This window comes from Amblyomma maculatum, chromosome 2 (assembly GCF_055883805.1).
Source record: "Amblyomma maculatum isolate TAMU_Amacu chromosome 2, ASM5588380v1, whole genome shotgun sequence".
In the NCBI taxonomy this organism is placed as follows: Eukaryota; Metazoa; Arthropoda; class Arachnida; order Ixodida; family Ixodidae; genus Amblyomma; species Amblyomma maculatum.
Genome location: NC_139345.1, coordinates 12,343,755 through 12,367,735, shown reverse-complemented (window position 1 = coordinate 12,367,735; position 23,981 = coordinate 12,343,755). Strand labels below are relative to the sequence as shown.

Below are 23,981 nucleotides of genomic sequence, written 5' to 3'. Positions count from 1 at the left end.
CCAATCCTTTCGTGGAATGAGGGATTCCCCGACCACGTGGAAGGTGAATGACCGGTTTTGTTGGAACTACAACCGACCGGGCCGCGTATTGTCAAATCATATCCCGCAGGCGCACTGGAGCAGACGACGCCTTGTTGCTGAAAGATCTCTCTGAACACAACCTAAAGGTAACATACACTCACTGTAAACGAAGATTGTTGCTTAAAGATGTCTCTGAACGCAACCTAAAGGTAACATACACTCACCGAGGCAGGAAATGATTATGGGGAAGGTAATTGCATAGTATAACTGTTGTCATAAAGATTGTCACTTAAAGGTATCTGCAACCCAACCTAAAGGTAAAATACACTCACTGACGGCAGGATATAATTACAGTGAAGGCAATTGCAAAAAAAAAAAAAAAAAATAAAAAATAAAATAAAATATATATATTTAGAAAAAAATACAACACAGGAGTCAAACGCATGTTTAAGTAGCATCAGTGAAGAGATGCGTGGTGTTAATCCATTGCGCCACCAAAACGACGGGAACGGTGGCCTTTAAATGTGTTCTTATACATTTAGACAATATATCCACTATTTGTCGCCTGGTGGCGCTGCTCAGTGGAATCATGCACCAGAGCGTCGTCTGCTCGAGTGCTCCTACGGGATATGGTTTGCTAATACGCGACCGGGCCACATGGCACACGAGTGTCAAGCAAGGCGCGTGCAAAGAAAGGCGGGACCGCTGGTGGCGTTAAGTGGTAGTAGGGGCTATTCCGCTTCGTTCTTCATTTATCTGCTGCCTTCCGGAAATCCCGTGACCTTGGCCCCGAACGCCAAGCGAGAACACCCGTTTGTCCTTATGTTCTGCCTTGGCGTCTCTGTGTCTTTCTCATGGGCAGAAGAATCGCTTACAGCATTTACAGTAAATTTCGTTAATATGGCCACCTTATTCAGAAATCTAAATCATCCAGATCACTAGCACAGTCCTGGGTAGCGCCCACCTAAGTCTGTGGTGTCGAATGCTTGCTAACTGGTACACAGTAGGTCTTGCATTGGTTGCTTTGAACAAAATTTTGATGTGAGCCTCTGCCCAGGCATTTAATCAATATACACCTAAGGGCATTTAGTCAAGGATATTACATAGGAGAGAGCATTAACACAAAATGATACAAAATTAAATGGACAAGCAGAGGGGTGCAATACCCCCCCCCCCCTCCCCCCCCTAATACAGAATAACATATATAAAGTAAAGATTGGTTTGGTTTAGTTTTGGGGTTTAACATCCCAAAGCGACTCGGGCTATAAGAGTCACCATAGTGATGGGCTCCGGAAGTTTCGAACACCTTGGATTCTTTAACGTGCACTGACATCGCACAGCGCACGGGCGCCTTGCTTTTCGGTTCCACTGAAAAGCGGCTACTGAGGCCCGATCCCGTATCCTTGGGCACGTCCTAAACACTGTACCACCCCGGCGAGGCATAAAATAATGAAATCAAAAAAGAATTTATAGTATAATCATGAAGAAGCACACTAAAGAATGTGACAATACAACTTAGGGGTGTGCATACTATAAAGAAAATTTTTAATACGCTTAAGAATATGAAAAAAAAAAATGCTTTCGAATATTGAATATCTGATCAGGGAAAAAGAAAAAGAAAAATTAAATAATAGCGAACATTGTTCACCTTGTTTATTTCAAAATTCACATGGTATTTGCAAAAAAGAAAAAAAGGGAAGAAAAATTACCGTATTTACTCGAATCTAACGCGCACCTTTTTTCCGATATATCGTGTCCAAAAATTGGGTGCGCGTTAGAATCGAGTACGACCCTAAATCTCCGACATCATATCGCCATCGGCATTTCAAAATGGCCGCCTGGTATGCACTTCGAGCCTACTAGCTGGTCTAGCTATCTATGCCTAGCTGCAGTAGCGTCCTTCGTGTGCTTTGGTTAGCCTACCCGTTTTCTGCGATTGACCGACCAGTATGGACGTGCCGAAGATTCGTCGAGTTCATCATGATGCCGCATTTAAAAAGAAAGTCATCGTGTGTGCAGAGACGGACGGAAATCGGGCCGCATCACGCGCATTCGGAGTTCCGGAGACATGCGTGCGGGACTGGCGCAAGCAGAAGGAAAAGATTTTCGGCAGCAAGGCTACACGAAAAGGTTTCAGTGGACCGAAGCAGGGCCGGTTCACTGAAATAGAAGAGCGGCTCGCAGAATATGTTCTAGAGCAGCGAGCGGCGCAGCGGCCATTGACGACGGACCTGCTCAAAGTCCGGGCGATGCAGCTAGCCCTACAAACAGGGCTAACGCGGAGCGACTTTAAAGCGAGCAGGTGCTGGCTGTCTAATTTTATGAAGAGAAAAGGCTTTTCTCTTCGAAGGCGGACAGGGATATGCCAGAAGTTACCTGAAGAGTACGAAGAAAAGCTGCACAGTTTTCAGCGGTTCGTTCTAAGTTTGCGCCGCAAGTACGGCTACCACCTCGGCCAGATTGGAAATGCCGATCAGACACCGCTGTACTTTGACATGCCTGCCACCACAACCGTTGAAAAGAAGGGGGCGAAGCAAGTGCGCGTGTTGTCTTCCGGCCACGAAAAAACACGCGTCACCGCAATGCTTTGTTGCACCGCGGATGGACACAAGCTGCCCCCGTATCTCATATTCAGGCGCAAGACGCTCCCGAAAGGAATCGTGTTTCCGAGTGGCGTGATTGTGCGCGCCAATGAAAAAGGTTGGATGACAACGGACTTGGTCGCCGACTGGATCGATAACGTCTGGCGCAAGAGACCCGGCGGCAGTTTGGGCCTGCGTGCGATGCTTGTGCTCGACGCTTTCAAGTGCCATCTCGACCAAGGCATCAAGGACAAGCTCGCTGCGTGCAACACCGACCTTGTCGTGATACCAGGTGGCATGACATCGCAGCTCCAGCCGCTCGATGTTTGCTTGAACAAGCCAGTGAAAGATAGGATTCGGGCGCTCTACACCGAATGGCTTGTGAGTGGCTGCCATGAATTCACTCCCAGCAACAGAATGAAGCGTGCCTCGCTGCAAGAGTTCACTGGATGGGCGAAAGATGCGTGGTGCACGATACCGTCTGCCATGGTCATCAAGGCCTTTAAAAAATGTGGCATATCGAATGCCATGGACGGCACCAAGGATGAGATGCTTTGGTCCGTCAGCAGTGACAAGGAGTTGTCTGACAGCGACGACGAGTGAACCTTGTGCCGGCATAGTGACAATCTTGGCAAGATAAGCCGTTTCCTTTTGTGTGTGTGTTTTTTAGTGCACCGAGATTAAATCTTTGCTTTTCCAAACGAGACGAAGTTGTATTGCTGTATGAAAGCGTTAGGTGCGCGGTACTCTTTTTCGCGGAGAACGGGTGCGCGTTACAATCGGAGCTTTTTTTTTTCGGGGGTGGGGGTCACGAAAAACGGGTGCGCGTTACAATCGAGGGCGCGTTAGATTCGAGTAAATACGGTAAGCTAGAATTGCACAGAAGCATATACCATACTGAAAAGTTTATGCAGGATTCCGTATACCAGCTTTTTGTACAGAAAGGAGATGCATAAAACTGGGTCAAGCTGTTGCACTGCTGCTGAATACAGTAAACTATCATAAATTCGGCCTTATTAGAAAAAAATATCCGAATTAACCGAAAGCTCAAATTATTGAATGGGCCTGAAAAAACTGCCAAGAACCGTCTGCATCACAGTAATGTTATCTGCATTTGAGATGAAGTGTGAACGTTTTTTTTTTTTCTCGGTATCATCAAGTGCTTTGCTTTGCGCGCACTGTCGGGAAGGCTCTCTTTTCAAAGGGGAATGTCCCTCTTCATAAAAATGACCCCTTTCACTGCACAGTCCACGCGGTCAAGCATTGCGGCGAAACCATGGTGAATTAGGTTATCTTCGAATATTCGAAACTTCAAATATTCGTACAACCCTCATACCATGAAAAGAAACAAGTGGCAGTACAAGCAATGGGTAATGCTAGACAGGAATCTGTTTCATGAGGTCATGAACCTTATCAGGGCTCCTTTCAGTAGCAATGCATGGCGATAGGCTATTACAGTCAACTATAGTAAGAGGTATGAATGAAATCCCAAAAGTAAAAGTGTGGCACGAGATGAGTTTAACTTTGAACGGGTGAAGGCGGCGTGAGAAAAATAATTTAGGTGATTGAAAGAAATGGTCATGCAGAAAACGATGATGATCCAAGTTTATGGAAGACTGCCAAGAGTGCTAGTTTGCAATAATGTGATAAGCATGACTGGTGCAGCAAAGAATGAGTCAAACTAGCTATATACTGCATATTGCAAAGTCGCCTACCTACCTCTAGTGTGCATGCAATGACACGCATGACAAAAAATAGATGGCCCCACTTTCAAGAACAGTCTGATCGTATATGTAGTTTCACTATCCTGCAATGAATGCAGTCATCGGCCATTCACCTGCCAGCCAACAATTTCAATATAAATAATTTGACTATCTTTTTTTTTTTTTTTTTTTTTAGGAATCTTGAAATTCAAATTTACCATCTTTTACTGCACATGGGGCAATAAGCGGCTTTCGGTGACACCTCGGCCAGCGAGACTCGTGGCTCACCTGAACACGCATGTACTTGTTGGCATGCTCCGCACTGAGAAAGTGGTCCTGCAGGTGCTCGTTGTCATCGAAGACCATGTCACACATGGAGCAGAAGCTGTCTGACTTCTGGTTGTGGCGCAGAGAGTGGCGCTGGAAAGCATTGGGGCACGAGAACGTCTGACCACACGCTGTCACGATGCACTGGAAGCGCTTTTCCAGCCGGTGCAGATTGTGCATGTGCAGGTAGTACAGCGCATAACTCTTGATCACCGCGTCACACACGTGGCAGTAGTGGCCGACCTGCACATCACATCGAAGGGGAAGGCGGCCAGGAGGGAGAGAAAAAGCAGCATAGGATTGATACACTTTGTAGTTGAGCTCAGTAGTTGAGAGTACAACTGCTCAGCCACTGCAGCAAACAATATTAATGGATTCAATTGCAAGTGGCTGTTAGCAGGTGGTTTTATGACACCAGACTTTAAAGGACGCCACTCTTCACTCATAATGGGGCCTCTAATGCTTTCACATAAACTGATTCAGCTGTGGAAGGTAGGTGACCTTATGACACCACTTTTTGTGGGATGGCACATTTTACTCCCAAAGGAGCCTCTCATGCTTTTGCAAAAATAAGCACTTGTATGATCGTAACTACAGTATAATCTTAATGATATGATTAAGCTGATTTGAGTTTTGGGATTATATAAAATTCAGAAGAGTCCCCTCCCCGATGGTCTAAATTGTATAGAATACGTTACAGTTCGGCATTATATATGAACGGTTTTCCAAGTATGCATAGATGATACAAATGCGCGACCCATGTGACCAGCGTGCGACCAGTGCAGCCACCCACGCAAGTAAGTGTACATCATTTCTCTTCACCTTTCCCCTATCACCCACATGCTACTGCCGCCAGCAACAAGTGGGCAACGTGACGCAGTTGCTGATCGGTCTATAGCATCTTGTAAGCCACTGGAGCTTAACTGTTGCCGCTACCTCCTCCAGCTCCCGCCGATACATCCCTCCATTTGCTGCTGGGCTACAGCTGTGAGTATTTCGTGTTGTGCAAAAATGATAACGACTTTCCTGCCTAAACGTGGCTGGACGAGGATGCTAGTTAAGTGCGCGCTGAAGATGCGGATCGTTCAAATTCAACATGTCCCTGAAGAAGGTTGATGAAAACCCGAATAAAAAAAGTCTCGACTTGGCGAACGAGCTAGGACTAGCCCTGTTGACACTCTGCACTATTGTTGGGCAGCGGGACGTTATATTGAAGAGCGCTCAGCATTTCGGTGTCAATGCCAAGCAAGCTAAGAGTGCTGCATATGTGAAGCTCTGTTAATGTGGTTTTGTGAGGTGACTGCAGCCGGTGTCAACGTGGATGGCAAAGTGCTACGAGAGAAAGCTGACGACATTGAACTTTCTCTTTGTATTGAAAATTTTCAAGCACCCGAAGTGTGGCTGCATTGGTTTAAAGAAAGGCATGGGCTTATTTCCAAAGTCTGTTTGCAGAGAAGGCAAATAAGTGGATGAGACGGCTGTTGGTGACTGGATTAACTCTCTGCCGACGCTGACCTTGGGTACGCGCCACATGACATTTTCAATGCCAATGAAGCAGGCGTGTTCTTCAACCTGCAACCGAGCAATAGCTTGTGTGTGAAGGGCCAAGCCTATCAGGGTGGTCAGAAACAGAAAGAGTGTCCGTACATTTCTGTTGCAACGCTGATGTTGCGACTGTAGGAAGAAGGAAAAGAAAATGCACGGGCCTGCTACTGACTCTGTAGCTGAGCCACCTCCGCTGCCTCGTGCAGACAGAAGAGAAAATAAGAAAAAGAAGAGGGAGAAAGACACTCGTCGCGAAAGCCGTCGTCCACCACCGAAGCGGTGGCGGGTGCAATGTCAGTCTACAACCCCGCTGCAACGCTGATGACTCCGAAAAGGCTTGCAACGCTGATGGCTCCAAAAAAAAATGATGCTCATCATTATCGGCAAGGCAAAGCAACCAAGACGCTTTCGAATGGCTGGACGTTTGCTTTGTGTGTACAAAGCTAATAAGAAAACCTGAATGACTGCAGATTTTTTTCAACAGCTTCTGATCGGCTTAGATCAAAAAATGGCATTGAAGAATGAAAAAATTTTGCTCTTCGTCGACTAGTGCTCTGCCCAACAAAGTGACATTTAGTGCTTTTAGTGACATTTAGGGCTTTTTAGTGAGGTGGTTGCTCTCAAAGATTGATGGTAAAGTTGACAATTTGCGGATTAGTCTTCTGAACGCAATTCATTTTCTGGCTATGTCCTGAGACGAGGTGGCTCTGCAAGTAATCGTGAACTGCTCGTGAACTGCTTTCGCAAATGTGAGTTCATAACAACACTGCCCGCTTCGTCTATTGCTGAAGAGTATGCCGACAACTTGGCTATTGAGGGTCGAGAGTCTGGAAGGTTAAAGGGACAGAACACTGAAATTTAGGTCTAGATCTTTTTTTGTCGCAGTGGAAAGATTGATGTCTAAAATGTTCGATTCCATAACGTTTTTATTAGAAACGCTGTAGAAAATTTTTACTGGGAATTTTTCGATCAATGCGTGTGCTCGTTTTTATGTAGTCTGATGCTGGAAAACATAAGCAGCGACCGCGATGACGACTGGTGGTCGACAAAAAAGACGTACCGAAAACAAATATAACTTTCACTAGCTAGACAGTAATTAGACATTTTTTTGCGTAGAGTAACATCCTTTTCAGTTTCACACTCAATGCTGTTATGGCACATTAACGCACGACCTCGTCGACGAAAGTTTTAGTGGGTACTGTCATTGCTTCATTCACGAAATCGCAAACACTGTGGTGCCATCTAGTGGCAAAACCTGAAAGCATACCTCTCGCGGTGCGAAAGCAGGGGTGGTTTTTATTTAAGGACGCACTGGAGAGAGCGCAAAATATAATAAATTTTGGCAAGCTTTCCTAGAAGAAAAGAGAACAATGTGCAGTTACGAAAATCAGCTATATTTTGCTGACATGTAGTCATGTGGGGGGCTACACTGAAAATACTAGCGTTTCTCCGCTAGATAACGCCTCGGTTGTTTTTATGCAATTTTCAATGGCAAATTAAAATTGTAAAGCCTCTTTTCTTTGATATTGTAGTGCTCGATCTGTACTGTATGAGGCAACATCTTTCCATCTCCACCATAATCTCACGACATATTTTGGCCACTGTTCTGTCCCTTTAAGGTTCTCCTTACGACTTTGTAATTGCAAATGACTATGTTGCAACTTTCGGGATGCAAACCAGTAAAGACATAATTGTTGAAAAAAAATGAAGTGTCATCATCAGACAACGAAGAAGAGGAGGCTGATTTATTACCATTGATTGCAGTGATTCTCAACACCCCTGACATTCTGCGCTGCACAGTCTGTGCCGGCAGTGTGTATGACGAAACTGTGACAAGCTTTTATTCTTTTCAGGTTTGATTATTGACATTGAGCCCAGGAAAGTGCAAACCAGCATTACTGACTTTTTCAACTGAAAGTAATTAAGCCAAATAAACTTTGTGTTTAATTTTCATGCTAAACTTTGCTTGCTTTGGATCATACGAATACGGGATGACATGAATATCTTTAGAGGTCCCTCAGAATTCATATCATTGAGGTTCTACTGATGATCGCCTACTCAAGACATTATAGTGGCCCACTTGGTAGTGTGACTACCATCTGCATGGCGGTTGCCACCATGGGAGAGCATGCATGCACAAGAAGTTTTCGTGAAGAACGCCAAAAAGACTGGAGGCAGAAAGGCAAGCTCTGCAGCAGTTTCACTGTCAGCCCAAGCAATAACTGTATATGCGCAGGTTCTGTTTCATGTCATGGCGTCGTTGGCTCACACTGTTTCCTTCAATGCATTTTAAAGACTGGGTGTTATCTGTCGTTTAAATGCAGGTGCTGCAACAGCAAGGTGTGTCCTCACCACACAGACATGCTTAAAAATGCACCTTGAATCAGCAATTATACTTTCTTTCTGATAGTTGCTGAAACAACACCTCATGGCTACTACCAAGTGTACATATGATTAGCCATGAGCAAAATACAGCTTGATTTTTTGCTGTATGTCATATCTTGCAAGCTATAACAGACTATCGCAAGTAATAGTTACAGCTGGTTATGATAAAATTGTAAAATGTCTGCAATTTTTCGTTACATCAAGGTTTTCGTTAAATGCAGTTTTCGCGTGATGACTCAAAAGGACAATGCAGAACGAAAACCAGATTATGAATTGATCGTAAAGGAAACCACATGGAAAATGTTTATAGTAAACCGGAATTATTCGAAGTTATAGAAGAGTAAACATTTCGCGGTCTGCGGCAACAGTCTCCACCTCAGCACGGTTCACACGACGCATCGCAGGGAAAAAGGGTGGAGGAGGAATCAGTGGGGGAGAGCGCGCACGTTCACGACGCCGGCGAGCGAGGAGACATAGGGGTTTAACTGTATTAGGTTTTATTCATATCTATTTATTCATGCTGACAAATTTGCCATCATAAAAAAAAAAAAAAAAAAAAAAAAAAAAAAAAAAAAAAAAAAAAGAATTTGCTATTTTAGGCTACTTTATAGCTCTGCTCTGCTTAATTTCCTGAGCTGTCTACGATACACATTGCCGTGAGCATGGGCCATAGAAGGCAGCAGGTGGAGGACACCACAACTAACAACTGTGCAAAAAGAAAAGAATTATACTTCAAGTGAGAAAGCACCTTTGTGGGGAAGCCCAACTCCAGAAGCTTGGCATCTGACGGTACGTCAGCTGAGCTGAGGTTACCGCTGCTTGCCCCCTTGCTCTCATCTGCCCCTTCCTCGGTGCTTTTCTTTGCGGTCTCTACTAACGTGGTCACTGAGCCGCCCTCGCTACCCGCTGACTCCTCGGCAGGTGTACCCGACGGCTGGTCTCCATCTGATCCAGGCACCGTGATGCTGTCCACTGCTCGCTGCTGAGACAGCTCTGTCTCGCTGCTGTCCACTACGGGCATGCTGTACACATTGCCTGCAGGCAACCAAATGTATCTCTCAAAAACAGCTCTGCAATGAGATGCATGAGTCAAGTTTCAGCCCAACGTTCTCCCTTTGGTGGGGCGCTCAGGTCATGCTGTTAACCGTTTGCAGTAATGAAGGTCCAACACAGGGAAGGGGTCACAGCAGCTGGTATAGGACAGGTATAATTGGAGACCAACGGCACAGACCTGACGTGCACAAATGCGAATGCAAACAAAGAATTTATTTCTGTCACATGCTGAAGTTTTTTTACAACCGTTCAAAAAAAGGAAAAAGTCAATGCGACAGTAAGAAAGCCCTCAACGCATGCTTCTGCATGCAGCACAGGGTTTTTGCCACACAATCTAAAGCAAAATATTTTTTCTTTTTTTGCTGCCTTCAACTTTCCTCAAGTTTCCAGATGAACTCCTAGTGCATTCACTGTCAGCAAATGCGCTTCAGTGTAAACTGCACAAAAAAATGGCACCGTAAGCGGTAATAATCAGGGTGTCGAACTGGAAATTTGTTGGTTTCACGCCTTTCGGGTTTGGGTTCAGTTTCGGCTTTGGAGACATACAGTGAAACCTCGTTATAACGAACAGTTAAAAAATCAGAAAATAGTACGCTCTATCCATAATTCGTAATATAAAATTTCGTAGAAAATACATGCAAGAGCAGCAAAATTCACAGAGAAGGCACAGCAACTCGGAGGGTGCCTACTTGGGTCACGTCCATTTATTTACATGCAAAGAACTGCGTTATCGCGGCCTGCTTTTTTGTGTTGATCGCGTTCACGCCTTGTTCCATATTTTGCAAACACTCAACAAGGGCGAACCCACTGCTCTCAATAGCACTGCAGTGGCGGCGCAGTAAATCCAATGCAGCAAGCGCTTCTTGTAAGTCGGAATGTTCTCATCGTCTGCAGGGTCAGCCTGAGCTTCGTCTGCGGGATGTTCAGAAACTTCCACAGCGATTTCGGCGTCCGTCAGTACAGCCATGGTCTCCGTGATGTCGTCGCCGCCTACAAAGTCCTCTACAGTCATTGTTGCGGGCATGTCACAAACAAAACGCGAAAAATCGTTCCAGGCTAATCGAGCTCGTGAAGCTCTGCTTCTGCTTCGTCGGGATCGTCCCCATCGTCATTTTATGCCTATGCTGGAACAAAACCTGTGTGCCGAAAGCAGTTGGCAATCGTTTCGCCTTTCAAGCTGTTCCATGCCACGATCAAGTCCTGCTTCACGAGAAGAGTGTCAATCAGTCTCCTCTTGTAAACTGCCTTGAAGGCTCTGATTTTATCTTGAGCTTGCTCTTTAACGTCGGTGCTGTTCTTTTTTTCACGTTCACCGTCATCACAGCACTACGAACACCTGCGCACCACACTCAACACGACAACTGACGCAGCCTCCGCCGAACGCTACGACGGCCATGCCGCGACGCTACGCCGCTGCTAAAGGCCCCAATATAGTCCGACGTTTTCGACGAGTCTGCCAGAGCCGGCAACGTCGGCCACGGTACGTCGGCTACGACGGGTGCGTCAAAAAACTGTCGCCTCTACAGTCTGGCGCGGCTGGCGTGCACGGCGCCGCGGGGCGCATGCGCACAAGACGCCCTCGAGGTCTGGTACGTTTTCGGTGTGCATTTAGAGCAGACGACAGGCACCTGCAGGGAGGAACTGGCTGCCTATAGAGACACCAATTACTGTTGCGATCAAGGCAATGATGCGATGTGTTTGCTGCGAATGTTCAAATGGCACAAAGCATTTACAGCCAGCCGTGGAGACGTCCAGCCCAGAAACGGCCTGCCCGCGTCGACGACGGACGGAACGATGATTGTGTACGTGCGTGTTTTACTAAAAACTAATCATAATTTAAGTATCTGTACGATTACAGAAGAGTTAAGGGTTACACAGTAATGAGGATCCCTTTCTCGGTCGGCCGCAGTTCCTGTAGAATTCCATCAATTTCGCGAATTCGCTGGTTGAGCCAAATCGAGTACGGCCTTCGATTCTGGCGTGTACCGGTCACAACTCTATGCGAAGCCGCTTCCACTGTGTCTGGTATTCTTGCACTGAATGTACAGCAGATAAGTGAAACACACCATCGTTACACCTCCTAGAGCACTGCATTAAAACGGGTATGGCACACGCACTGCGGTGAAGAACTCACAGCTGCGCCCGGCCGCACTGCTGACAGATTGCATCCCAGGCATTTTTTAATCTTTTTTCTCTGAACGTCTCTTCTGTAGTCGATCCGCTTGGTATCATTGACGCAGGGCTGCCCTCGAATGCCTTCTAGCAGCTTTTCCCCAAAAGTGTCTGAAACGCGCGTGCGGTCGCTGTCTACATAGCATGCCGCCATCTTCACTGCGCATGAGGAATAATGGGATGCGTGGCCGGCGCGGCCGGCGAGAAATAGGCAAATTCTATTTCAGCTCTAACTGAGGATGGCGACATTACCCTAGAGGCAAGGAACAATAATTTCAGAGATATCATTACTGAGTGCGCGGTAGAAGTAGGCGGTAGGATAGTTAGAGAGGATACCGGTAAGCTGTCTAAGGAGACGAAAGATTTGATTAAGAAACGCCAGAGTATGAAAGCTTCCAATCCAACAGACCAGATCGAATTGGCCGAGATATCAAAGCTAATCAATAAGCGCAAGGTGGCCGATATAAGGAAGTATAACATGGAGAAAATTGAGCATGCTGTAAAGAACGGGGGAAGCCTTAAAGCGGTAAAGAAGAAATTGGGCATAGGCAAAAACCAGATGTATGCGATAAGGGACAAGGCGGGCAACGTCATCACTAATATGGACAAGATAGTCAAAGTAGCCGAGGAGTTCTATACAGATCTCTACAGCAGCCAAAGTAGTCAGGACCGTAATGAGATTGGCGGTAGGGAAAAACAGTCAGACGTTCCACCAGTGACGAAAGACGAGGTCAAGAAAGCATTAGAAACTATGAAAAGGGGGAAATCAGCTGGAGAGGATCAGATAACTACAGATTTGCTGAAGGACGGGGGGGATATCGTGCTAGAAAAACTGGCCACCCTGTATACGCAGTGCCTGGTGTCATCGACGGTACCGGAACCATGGAAGAATGCAAACATTATCCTCATTCACAAGAAAGGGGACTCTAAGGACCTTAAAAATTACAGACCAATCAGCTTACTGTCTGTTACGTATAAGGTATTTACTAAGGTAATCGCTAATAGAATCAGAACAACCTTAGACTGCAATCAATCAAAGGATCAAGCAGGGTTTCGGAAACGGTACTCTACTATCGATCATATCCATACCATCAACCAGGTGATAGAAAAATGCTCGGAATATAACCAGCCCTTATACATAGCATTCATTGATTACGAAAAAGCATTTGACTCAGTTGAAACCTCGGCGGTGATGCAGGCATTGCGAAATCAGGGGGTAGACGAGCCGTACGTGAAAGTGCTGGAAGATATATATAGTGGCTGCACAGCAACCATAGTTCTGCATAAAGAAAGTAACAAAATTCCCATAAAGAAAGGTGTTAGGCAAGGAGACACAATCTCCCCAGTACTATTCACAGCTTGTTTAGAGGAAGTATTCAGAGACTTGGAATGGGAGCAGTTAGGGATAAGGGTAGATGGAGAATACCTCAGTAATCTGCGATTTGCTGATGACATTGCCTTGCTAAGCAACTCGGAGGATGAACTGCAAATAATGATTGATGACCTAGACAGAAAAAGTAGAAAGGTAGGCTTGAAAATCAATATGCAGAAGACTAAGGTAATGTTCAACAGCCTCGGGAAGGAACAGCAGTTTACATTAGGTAGCGAAATACTGGAAGTAGTAGGCGAATATGTCTACCTAGGACAGGTAGTAACCGCAGATCCGGACCATGAAAAGCAAATAACAAGAAGAATAAGATTGGGATGGTGCGCATTTGGCAAGCACTCGCAGATTATGACTAGCAGCTTACCGGTATCGCTCAAGAGGAAAGTATACAACAGTTGCATCTTGCCTGTACTCACCTATGGGGCTGAAACGTGGAGGCTAACCAAGAGAGTTCTACTTAAGTTGAGGACAACCCAGAGGGCTATGGAACGAAAAATGGTAGGGGTAACATTAAGAGATAGAAAGCGTGCAGAGTGGGTCAGAGAAATAACTCAAGTTACCGACATTCTAGTGGAAATTAAGAAGAAGAAATGGACTTGGGCAGGACATGTAGGGCGAAGAGAGGATAACCGATGGTCGCTGAGGGTAACAAACTGGATTCCAAGGGAAGGAAAGCGTAGCAGGGGGCGGCAGAAAGTTAGGTGGGCGGATGAGATTAAGAAGTTCGCAGGGGTCAAGTGGATGCAGCTAGCACAGAACCGGGTTAGATGGAGAAATATGGGAGAGGCCTTCGCCCTGCAGTGGGTATAATCAGGCTGATGATGATGATGATGATGATTTGCGCGTCAGCGACGTTGGGCCGGGCCAGCCCGCGTTCCCTATGTCCATCACGCCGTGACGTTGGACTACAGACTTCGCTTTTTCACCGACAAAACGTCACGGAGGCCGGCGCGCGCGCGCGCACGTGCGTTACGTCGAACTATATTGGGGCCTTATCACTAAAGCCAAAAAACGCGAAAGACGCCAAAACCAAAAAGGCAAAAGCAACATTCCATCGCACCGCTGCTGAAGCGGCGCTGTCAGCGATTGTGAGATGCAAACGATTTCTCATGGCCTCCAAAATCACCTGACCTCGGAGGCCATAGATTTTTTTGGTTGTCAACTCCCAATGCTGTCGTGGCATCTGTGACGCTGTCAGCGCCTGCGAGGTAGTCCTGAACATTTGCTGCGCCGCACAACACACATGTAGTGCAACGAAGCCTGCCTTCTGCATCGCGAAGTTTGTAATATCCGTTTTATGCCGAACCGCGTTCGCTATGGGAAGTTAAAAATACATGTGTTTGACAAAAATATTTAGGAAGAGTTCGATATATTCAATAATTCGTTATATGCGTGTTCGTTATATCGAGGTTTGACTGTATTCCATTCCGGTTCAAATTGGTTCGACCCTACCCGAACTGGTGCAAATGGGTTCAGGAAAAAAAGAAAAAAAGAAAGCAACAATAACAGGGACAGTTTCAGCAACCTTGTGTTTTATAAATGGTCTTGTCGTCCACAAGAGTGTATTGGATTGAAGACTTCATATACCCTTTTCTTGTTTTTTTTTTTGTTCTTTTTACTTAATGTTGCTTCCTCAAGCTGGCCTTTTCCCGCCGCCTCGCTGGCTTTTACTTTATTTTCAGAATTTCACGCTGCAGTTCACCGATTGCACAATTACTGTCATTCCCTCTTCTGTTTCTTTTTTTCCTCGGCCTAGTCGCAGGTTTTTTTCACTCCACTTGGCCTCATCCCTCCCCTTGCTTTTCAAGGTTTTTGTCCCGAACACCATCGTTAGCACAAAACCGTAGACCAGGCTACTCATTAGTCACATTTTTTTCTCAATAGTGCACTTCTAGCTTTCAGTGCCACCTTTTAGACAGTCTTAAACACATCAGTGACGGAGGGTGCAGCTGGAAACAAACTGAAAACCAGAACTGAACCCGAATTTTCACCTGGAACTGGAACCGAACCCAAGTTTTTTCGTCATCTTGAAACTGAACCTAAACCAGAACAAATCGAAAGAACCGTTCCAAACCGGTTTGCGGTATGGTTCCGACTCATTTTTGCTGGCAGCTCACCTTCATATTTTTTTTTTATCGCTGCTTGTAAAGAGCTCTTCTTGCTTATGTCCAAAACGCCACTGCACATTACAAATATCACAATTATACTGAAAAATTGTCCCTTGCAAAAAAATGGCAAGAGCAAAGGAAGATACATTGTCCTATGCATAGCACCAATCTAGTGTCGGGCTATCGTTTTACCCTGAACATGGGTGGCCGCTGCACTTTGCAATGGCGCAATGACTCTTGGAAAAAGTGTCCCGTTCGAGAGCCTTCCTAGATAGCGAAACAATAGAATATAATTCGTAAGATGAGTTACGTATTTAGATTAATAAATATATCAACATGACGAATCTGTTAAAAATTATCGGAAATCATTATATTTTCTTATCGTTCCACGACATCGCAATGAATCATATGGCATGTGCATAGCAGCCATATGCGATGTAACATCAGCAGATGCAATTTGCTAGACCGAGACTTCAGAATGATAGGCCGACGCTGATGGTGGCAAGGCCGCCTTGGGCAGCAATTTACCGGTCTGTTCTTGAAGTTGTATCTGAACTTAGCACAAAGATGTTTCCATCAGTCGTTTTTTTTTTTTCAAGGCAAAAGCCTTTAATGGCTCATACTGTCCGTGCCCATCCAGTCACACTATAGCTGTCAATCAAACGACGCCATCATCCGAAACCTAAACTAACCATACTAATAATTCTCCTGTCTACCGTGAGGGAGATAGTTAAAAATAAATAAATAAATACTGTCTCCACCGGGAATTGAACCGCCATCCTTTGGATCCCCAGCCGAGCACTTTAGCCAACTGCGTCAAGTCCGGGATTATTTTTTTCTTTATTGCATGGAAGTACTTCATGCCCGATTTAGCCACACCTGGGATCGTGAAATGTGTATCATTATTCTCCTTGTCTACCAACAGGATGATGGGGATGATAGTAGTGACGACAATGATGACATTAGCAATGAAAATGAAGGTGCATTTAGTTAATAATAATGTGAGCAAACGTGATGCACTGCATTTCTGCAGTGTATATTCCACAGTGCTCTCGAAATTTTTACCTTCTCTTCCTTTTGTTTCTGGCGATGTCTGCTTTATTTCCTTTGCCAGGAGTGATGCTCCGATGTTAAAATGCGAAGACTGGGTGGTCCAAATAACTGAGTGGATTTACTGGTACGAATATTAATTCACAAGCTCTATTTGGTGTGCTATCTTTTCAGCCCATATATTTTCTCCGGCCACCCGTGTTCGGGATAAAGCGATAGTCCAAACCCAGAGATTGGTGCTATGCACGCGTGGCAATATATCTTCCTTTCTTCTTGTCATCTTTTTGCAAGGGATGACTTTTCAATATGGTTGTCATGTTTGCGGTGTGCAGTGGCACTTTGGATGTTAGCCAATAAAGTGCTTCTCCATCATATTCCATTTTGGAAAGTTCCTGCTGACCGCACGAAGCATGGCATGCAAAATTTTCCAGTGTTTACTTTAGGTATCTTAATACATTATCTCTATGCAGGATTTGCTGGGCTTGCACCGATCTGTTGTAAAGCAAGGATCATTGCATAAATGGGGGATGCATCGTCAGGCTCCATTGTAATGTTTTTTCTAGGATAAAAAAAAAAAAAAAAAGAAACAATGCATTAATGAGGTTCTAGTGCAGGCTAGTACTGATCTGCTCATAGACAAACGTATGCATGACAGTGTTTGTGCATGCAGCACACCTTTGTAACTTCAGTGAATGCCAATTCGGTTAGACTAATACAGGACAAGCATGTACTAATGATAACTTTGGGAGCAAGGCTGCGAAGTGGCCAAGCACCGACTTAACCCCTTAACCGTTTCGGACGAGCTGCGCTCGTCCTTGCCAAGCCATCCCCAAACCGTTTTGGACGACTATAGCTTGTCCTCGCTGAATAGGTTCTTCCCTTCAGCGTTTCGGACGAGCAGCGCTCGTTTGTGGCTTAGATGGCATTTTGCTCGACAGATGGCAGCACTGACCTGATAATTTGTTTTTTTTTCTACCACATAAACGTCTTTTTCGTATAGCAACATGGGTTTTAAAAATGGCATCCGGCGGAGGCGACGCGTGCATTGCTGGCCCGTCTTAATCGGAAATGATGCTTTTCTTCGTCGCCATCTTCTTCGAACGATGGTGATGACTTTGTGCTGAGCAGTTCTTCCATATTGTGAGAAATAATAAAGTTCAATATGCTAATTTGACTTTGTGTTTGCTTGAAAAATTTTTTAAAGATCGAATGCATGCTTTTTATTGCAATAATAACCGAAATCAGGAATAAAAAAAATAAGCAGTTTTGTTAAAAACTTCGTTGATATAATAAAACGGTGAAGGGGTTAATATACCCAACACGCAACGAGATGGCATAGGACCAAGTGAATGCCCTCACTCTGAATATCCTCATTGGAGAAGTCTGGCAGTCCACGCTTCACCCAGCGCATGTGCACGTGATGCTGGTGCATCTGGCAGGCTTGGGCACTGGCGAAGCGCATGCAGCACAGGAAGCAGGTACTCGAAGACCCCGCCAGGGCATCCTCCTCACTGCTCGTGGCCTCCAAGCCAGCTGTCATTTCCAGGGGATTGGTATCACCTGTGCCACTGGAACCACCCTCCTCGGAGCCCCCAGTGGCGATTGAAGCCTGTGTTTGTTGACCCATAGGAACGTGGACACCATCTGCCATGTGTTTCTGCAGTGGATACCAAATGTACACATCAGTACTACCACACCCTGTATATACTTCTGCACCTTCCTCATGTCAATATCAAGACAGTGTGATTTTGCATCAAGTGTCCCTGCCAATCACTGGTCACTACTGCGATAGTGATAAAGGCCCCGCTTCTCCATTAAAACCAGCGTTGGCAGTGTGAGTGAAAAACCACGAGCATGTATTTGGCTAATGGTAATTGGCAGGGAACATGGCCAGGCATCGACTGGCCGGTGGGTTGGAATGTCACAAAACTACATAATAGGGCAGAGTTGGTGTGGGGTGCGACCTCGGGCAGCTCCTCCAAGATAGGAGCGTCAGACGGGAATCGAACTCACCGATATCCGTGGATCTCGAGTCAGGCATGCCACCATTCAGGTGCATTCGTACAGTTTGGTTAAGGTGGTCTTGGCTTTCAAATAATGTGGCTGCTTAAGACTTGTGCCAATGAGCATGTGCGGGTAGAGCTTAAATGTCCCCTAAATTTTTTGAACATTACTGCAATTTTAACGCGATAGCAAACAAAGCCCCCTTCAATAAAAATCAGACGTCGGTAGCCGTCTGCCGGCCTTGCCGTTGTGAGTGAAAAATTAAGAGCATGGCACTGGCAGGTGACTGACTGGACGTAGGGTTGCCTGTCATCATGTTTGACAGAGCTGCCAAATCGAGTCTCTCCTTTCATATGGGAGGGTGATATTGGAATCAGCACGCCAGGACCCCTGCATTCATGTTACCCCTAGGCCATGCAGGCATGTTCATGTGGGTTGGTTATGAAGTGGAACTTTATATTGTCACAAAAGCCGGCAGAATTAAATAGGCAGGTTTACTTGCACCAGCGAAAGAAGGCATAACAGGCTAACCGACTAGCGAACAAGCTCCCCGAGCGAAGAAGAGCGCGTGCCAGTTTCCCGAGCTCAACCACATAGTGGCGCTAGTAAGTTTTTGTTCACTGCGGCAATATGTCGGCTGGCAGCCTAAACTATCGTGTCATACCCTTAAAGGCGGAGCTTAAGTGTCCCTCATAATTTTTTTATCTTTCAGTTATGGCTCTTGTGGTAGACAAGCACAGTGGGATCCTTGGTTTGATGTACAATAAAGATGTTGGGTAGGTCTGGCTATGTTCATACAGTATTGAAACCACAGTAAAAGTGCAGCCAAAAAGCAGAAACAGTAGGAAGGTTGAGACTGCTGTTGAATGTTAGGATATTGTGTGCTTTAGCAACAACCATCCTCCCTGCATATCACTGGCTGAAATCACTATTTGCATAATGCATGCATTTGCACTAAGTGTTAGCCCCTTGTTGCACAAACCTGACAGCTAGGTGCTGCTATCACGATCAAAAGTTTACGGGTGCTAGTGTGCGACAGGAAATTTATTTTTGGGCAGTCATGTAATTCAGCTGCTTGCAATTCAAATTCACTTCATATTCAAAGTTATATGCCTAAAAAGCAAATCTATTTAGCTTTCTTTTCGTGTATTGTATAAAATTTTAGAAATGATAGTTTTTACAGAAAAAGAAATCTACTGAAACCTACAGAAAATGGCCATTTTGCCCACGGTAGGGAAAGAGTTACATGACAGAAACAGTGGAAGATGACAGTGCTCATGCAATGCTTTGGGTATTACATGAAATCAAACTTTTGTGTTAGTAGCCACGTTGCATTCATGTTAAAGAGGCATTTTCACAACATGTGAACAAAAACCTTATTAGCTGAAAATAACATTGCAGAAAGAGATGGATAAGAGAAGTGTGTAAGGTATTTTGGAGTGCTTTTTAAAAAAACAAGGTGTGATTAATAAGCAGCAACTCGATTACCAGACAGCACCTTCAGGGTCATGTCACTGCTCAAAACTGACATAGTAAAAGACCTTGATATACCTAGTAAAGATTTTTGCCAGTCCATGTCGATTTACTACACAGGTGTCTTACTGTATTCGAATTTTAAAACCATTTTTTTCTTATATTCCTATTCCATTTGTATTAGAATATTTCCGCACCCCTAACCTATACACCACTGATAGCAACCACAGGTTGAAATGCATCACAAGACAAGCGCTGATTCCTTGATTGTGATGTCATAATACCTGTACCCAAATGACTGGAATAAATCAGGGACTATCTTCTCTGCCGACTGACTATAGTGCTCATCTTTGATACATGCTACTACGACACAATTTATGAAAAAGAACTGAACAAGGGTAAATGGGGCACGCCTCAGTTCACAGATGAGCCAAAGTGTAGACAAGTGGACTTGTCTTGTTCAGTTCTTTTTCATACCGTGCAAACCATCTTCTTCCCTTCATTCTATGACACATTTTATGTCACAGAATGAATGCGGAGCAATATAGAAGCTCCTGTGGGCACAATAGCAGAGTGCATATTTTTTTAGGAAGAACCCATAGGAATGGAGCAAGAGAGCATTCTGCTCCTCTGAACTGATGTCATAGGACTACACCCTCGATAAGTCCTACTTTACCGGGGCATTTCAAAACATCCAATGGAACCCTTGCCTTGATGTCGTCTTCGGAGGTGAAGGTAAGAGAGCAGTGGTTGCACTTGTAGAAAACAGTGGCCTTTGCTCCCCCCGATGAACTGCTCCCACCAAATCCCAGGCTCCCACGGCCTCTACCCTTCTCGCCTCGCAGCAGTGGGCAGCGACTGATGTGACCCATGAGGTCCTTGGAGTTGCCGCACGGTTGCAGACACTTGGCACATGACCATGTCTGAGGGCCTGCATGAGTTGCAACATGTCTCCGCCTGAGAACTGTCACTCAGACATGACATGAGATAGCCTTCAGCTTAAACAACAGAAAGCACATCAGTGTAAATGAGCAGCAAAGTAAGAAAAGATGAGGTAAGGGAGAACACACGAAGAATGAATCTAAAGTCTAACCTAAATTTAGGATGTGACTGCCCCATCGAAAAACGAAAAATGAACTTTGGAAACCCAAGGAAAGCTGGCCCACTTTTCGAAGTGGCAATTCAACATCAACCAATGTAGCAATTAAGCAAGGCACACGCAGCTATAAGGTAGTAACATCTAGTCACGTGAACAGCTTCATAGGTACCACAAGAAATGATGGGATGTGCATAATAAACGCCCGTCCAGTCCCACCCAGCCCTATACATAAACAGGCATGACAATCCTGAAATAGCCGATACTTGATAGCCTACTGAGCACTCGAAAAATCAGCGGATAATAGAAACCCACATATAATATGAGGTGTAATTTTGAGATAGCCAAAATGAAAAAAACTTTTCATCCGCATATAATGAGAGCAAGGAAAGATCACTAAAGTGTAGGTTAGCGTTACATTTTGCAGTTGAGTGGTTACTCCCCTTCTTGCATCAATGCGCTTGGTCAGATAAATTCATGCAACGTGAGAAGAGTGGCTCACATTCGCTCCGATCACGGAAGCCACATGGTTCTCCTTTGGATGTTCTAAAACTAGTAGGCCGCTTGCAACTCAAATGCAGGATGACAGCGCACCAGCTGGCAGCCATCATGCGCCGTGCTCGCGCCTGTTCGTGTCAGCACAGCTCGCAGGCACATGGTGCGAGCGCTCAGGAAAGTCAGATACAGGGTTTTCGCGTGTATTGTCTGCCGAGAGTCCCATGCTGGAAACATCTTTCAGTAACAACTTTTTTTTTTTTTTTTTTAGTTCTAAATGTGTTCAGTATCCTGCATTTCTCGAAAGTGGAACCAACATGCTCTTTGTGAACACTGGTGAAACATCTGCAAGCATCCATGCTAACCTCTCCAGCCATACTGGCTGGAGAGGCCAATGAGAGGCTTGTGCAACATTTAAAGAGATCCTTCCTCCATCCTACATCGTGCACCGTGCTCGTAAGGATCGCAGGGTCGGCGTGGTGAAACTGAAACTACTGACACAGTGAGCTGATGCCACCGCTAAATAGAACCTCCTCTAGCTAGAAGCCATGGCACTGTATAATAATAAGGCTGGAACTGCGAATTTAGGCTGAAACTTGTTGGGATTCGCATATAATACAAGGCGGAAACTTGATATGAAATTTGGAAAAAAAAAAAACCTCATATTATAAGCGGCTTTTTATGGTACTACTACTAGTATCAGGATACTCGGACAATATGCCCGCTCCGGTAACAACAGCCAGAACGTACCAGTCTGCACAGCATGCGAGAGCAGAATGTGCTTGTGCAGGCGCTCGCGGCCGTGCACGTAGACAGAGCACACTGAGCATTGGAGGTGTGGGCCAGGCTGGTCTTGCAGGTGCCGCTGCTTGACGTGGAAGCGCAGGCGCCCTGGCCGTGGTGTGCAGTAGCCACAGTAGCGGCAGGTATACGTCTGCATGCGGTGCGCTGCCTTCATGTGGCTGTGATGCTGCTCAAAGCTAGGAGACGCCCACGAGCACACGCTGCAGTAGAACTGACTGGCCAGCTCTGTCACCGCAGACTCAGCCACAAGTCGCACAGTCTTTGAATGCACTTCAGGGTAGTGGTCACGCACCTGCACCCCAGAAGAGGAGAATATCTACTCTCACATATATGTCTAGTTATTGGGCAACCAATAACAGTTCAGTGGTACACGTGCCAGAATTAAGTACTAAAAATCTGCTTCAGTGGCTCAAAACCTATGGTAATTGCTTGCCGACACCAAGGCGACAGAACCCAATTGCAGCTGCCAAGGCCACGAAACAGAATGTAATACCAGCAAACATGGCATTTCAGTGGTACTGATAGAAACTAGCATTACATACAAACAAACAGGAGCCCTCGTAACAAGGCCTAGAAAAGTGGCTAGAGTATGCTACAAGCCAAGTTTTGAGCATAGAATTTTGCACTGGCAAACTAGTACCACTTCACATTCCTGCTTTAGTCACTAGGTAATGCTGGAAAGGCCTGCTCTGCTGCTGCCCAGCCAGTTCCTATGCTGCACAATGCAGCTAAGCACAAGTAAGCACACACAGGCGGCCGGCACGTGCCCTGGGGATGCCTCACCTCTGAGAGGGTGCGCAGTGTGAGGTCGCAGAACCGACAAGTGGAGTTCAGTGTGGTGTCCTCAGTCACATCTGGGGGCACACACACAAACACCACAGCCTCGCTGAACTCTGCCTTGGCACTGTGCACGGCTATCTCGTGGATTACATGGTAGTGCTTCTCCAGGTCAACGGGGAAACGAAACACATATTTGGACTGGCAGAACAGGCACTGCAGGCTTGTATCGTTGGGGGAAAACACCTGCACAGCCAAGAAGAGGGAAAGATGCGTGCACTGTAAAGCACTCATCAAAGAAAAACAAAACTGGAATTAATACAGTTATGTACAACCAGCTAAACTAGCATTGCCTGTAGGTCACCGACAGTAAAGTGAAAGCTCCTGGAGTAATTACCAGCAAACACAAATTTAGGCAGACTAAAGAAGAGCTGCATAAATTACACTGGAGCTACTAACAAAATACAATGAGGTACTAATTGTGTAAATATTTCTTTAAAGATACAATCAACACCCTAACATATTACTAAGATGACTGGTCCCAATTCCAACTTGCGTCTCTTTCGAAATTGCCTCTTTCGGTCACACCTGATTAGACAAGACACCGGAAAGAGATGTGGTGGATCCAAATAGCTGCATCCACTTCCAGAGTTTCGGCCCATCAGATGTCGTTAAAAGAGACTCAGGTTGAGATATGAACCAAGGCCTGGTTGACACAGGGTCTCACAAGGTTAAACTGCTAATGAAGTAGTGATAAAGTACTTAACCAGGCCACTAACTTTATGCCCGAGCAAATGACAAGAGAAAACAAGAATAGATGCTTAATGTCAGCAATTTTTGCTGCTAGTTTGTTCTTCCATCTCGCAGGAAGGCCCCATGAGCAATGCAGATCCGAATCCTTGGGGACAGTAATCAAGAGCCCTAACCACTGCACCACCATGGCGGGCTCCGCACACATCTGAAGAGAAGGCAGGCGTGATGAAAACTGGATGGCCCAAG

General features: G+C 45.5%; 1 protein-coding gene across 7 annotated transcripts in view; it reads right to left on the bottom strand.

Annotated features, from left to right (window-relative positions):
- The window catches only part of LOC146197946 (uncharacterized), a 68,654-nt gene that overhangs the window by 18,025 nt on the left and 26,648 nt on the right, over positions 1-23,981 (bottom strand). For all 7 annotated transcript variants that reach the window (XM_084593221.1, XM_084593226.1, XM_084593227.1 and 4 more), the window contains 6 exons: positions 22,989-23,228; positions 22,152-22,497; positions 20,521-20,741; positions 17,693-17,990; positions 9,312-9,598; positions 4,595-4,876 (listed from right to left, as the gene is read on the bottom strand). In XM_084593221.1, the coding sequence (XP_084449347.1) occupies positions 4,595-4,876; positions 9,312-9,598; positions 17,693-17,990; positions 20,521-20,741; positions 22,152-22,497; positions 22,989-23,228 (1,674 nt within the window). The remainder of the gene's footprint in view (positions 1-4,594; positions 4,877-9,311; positions 9,599-17,692; positions 17,991-20,520; positions 20,742-22,151; positions 22,498-22,988; positions 23,229-23,981) is intronic.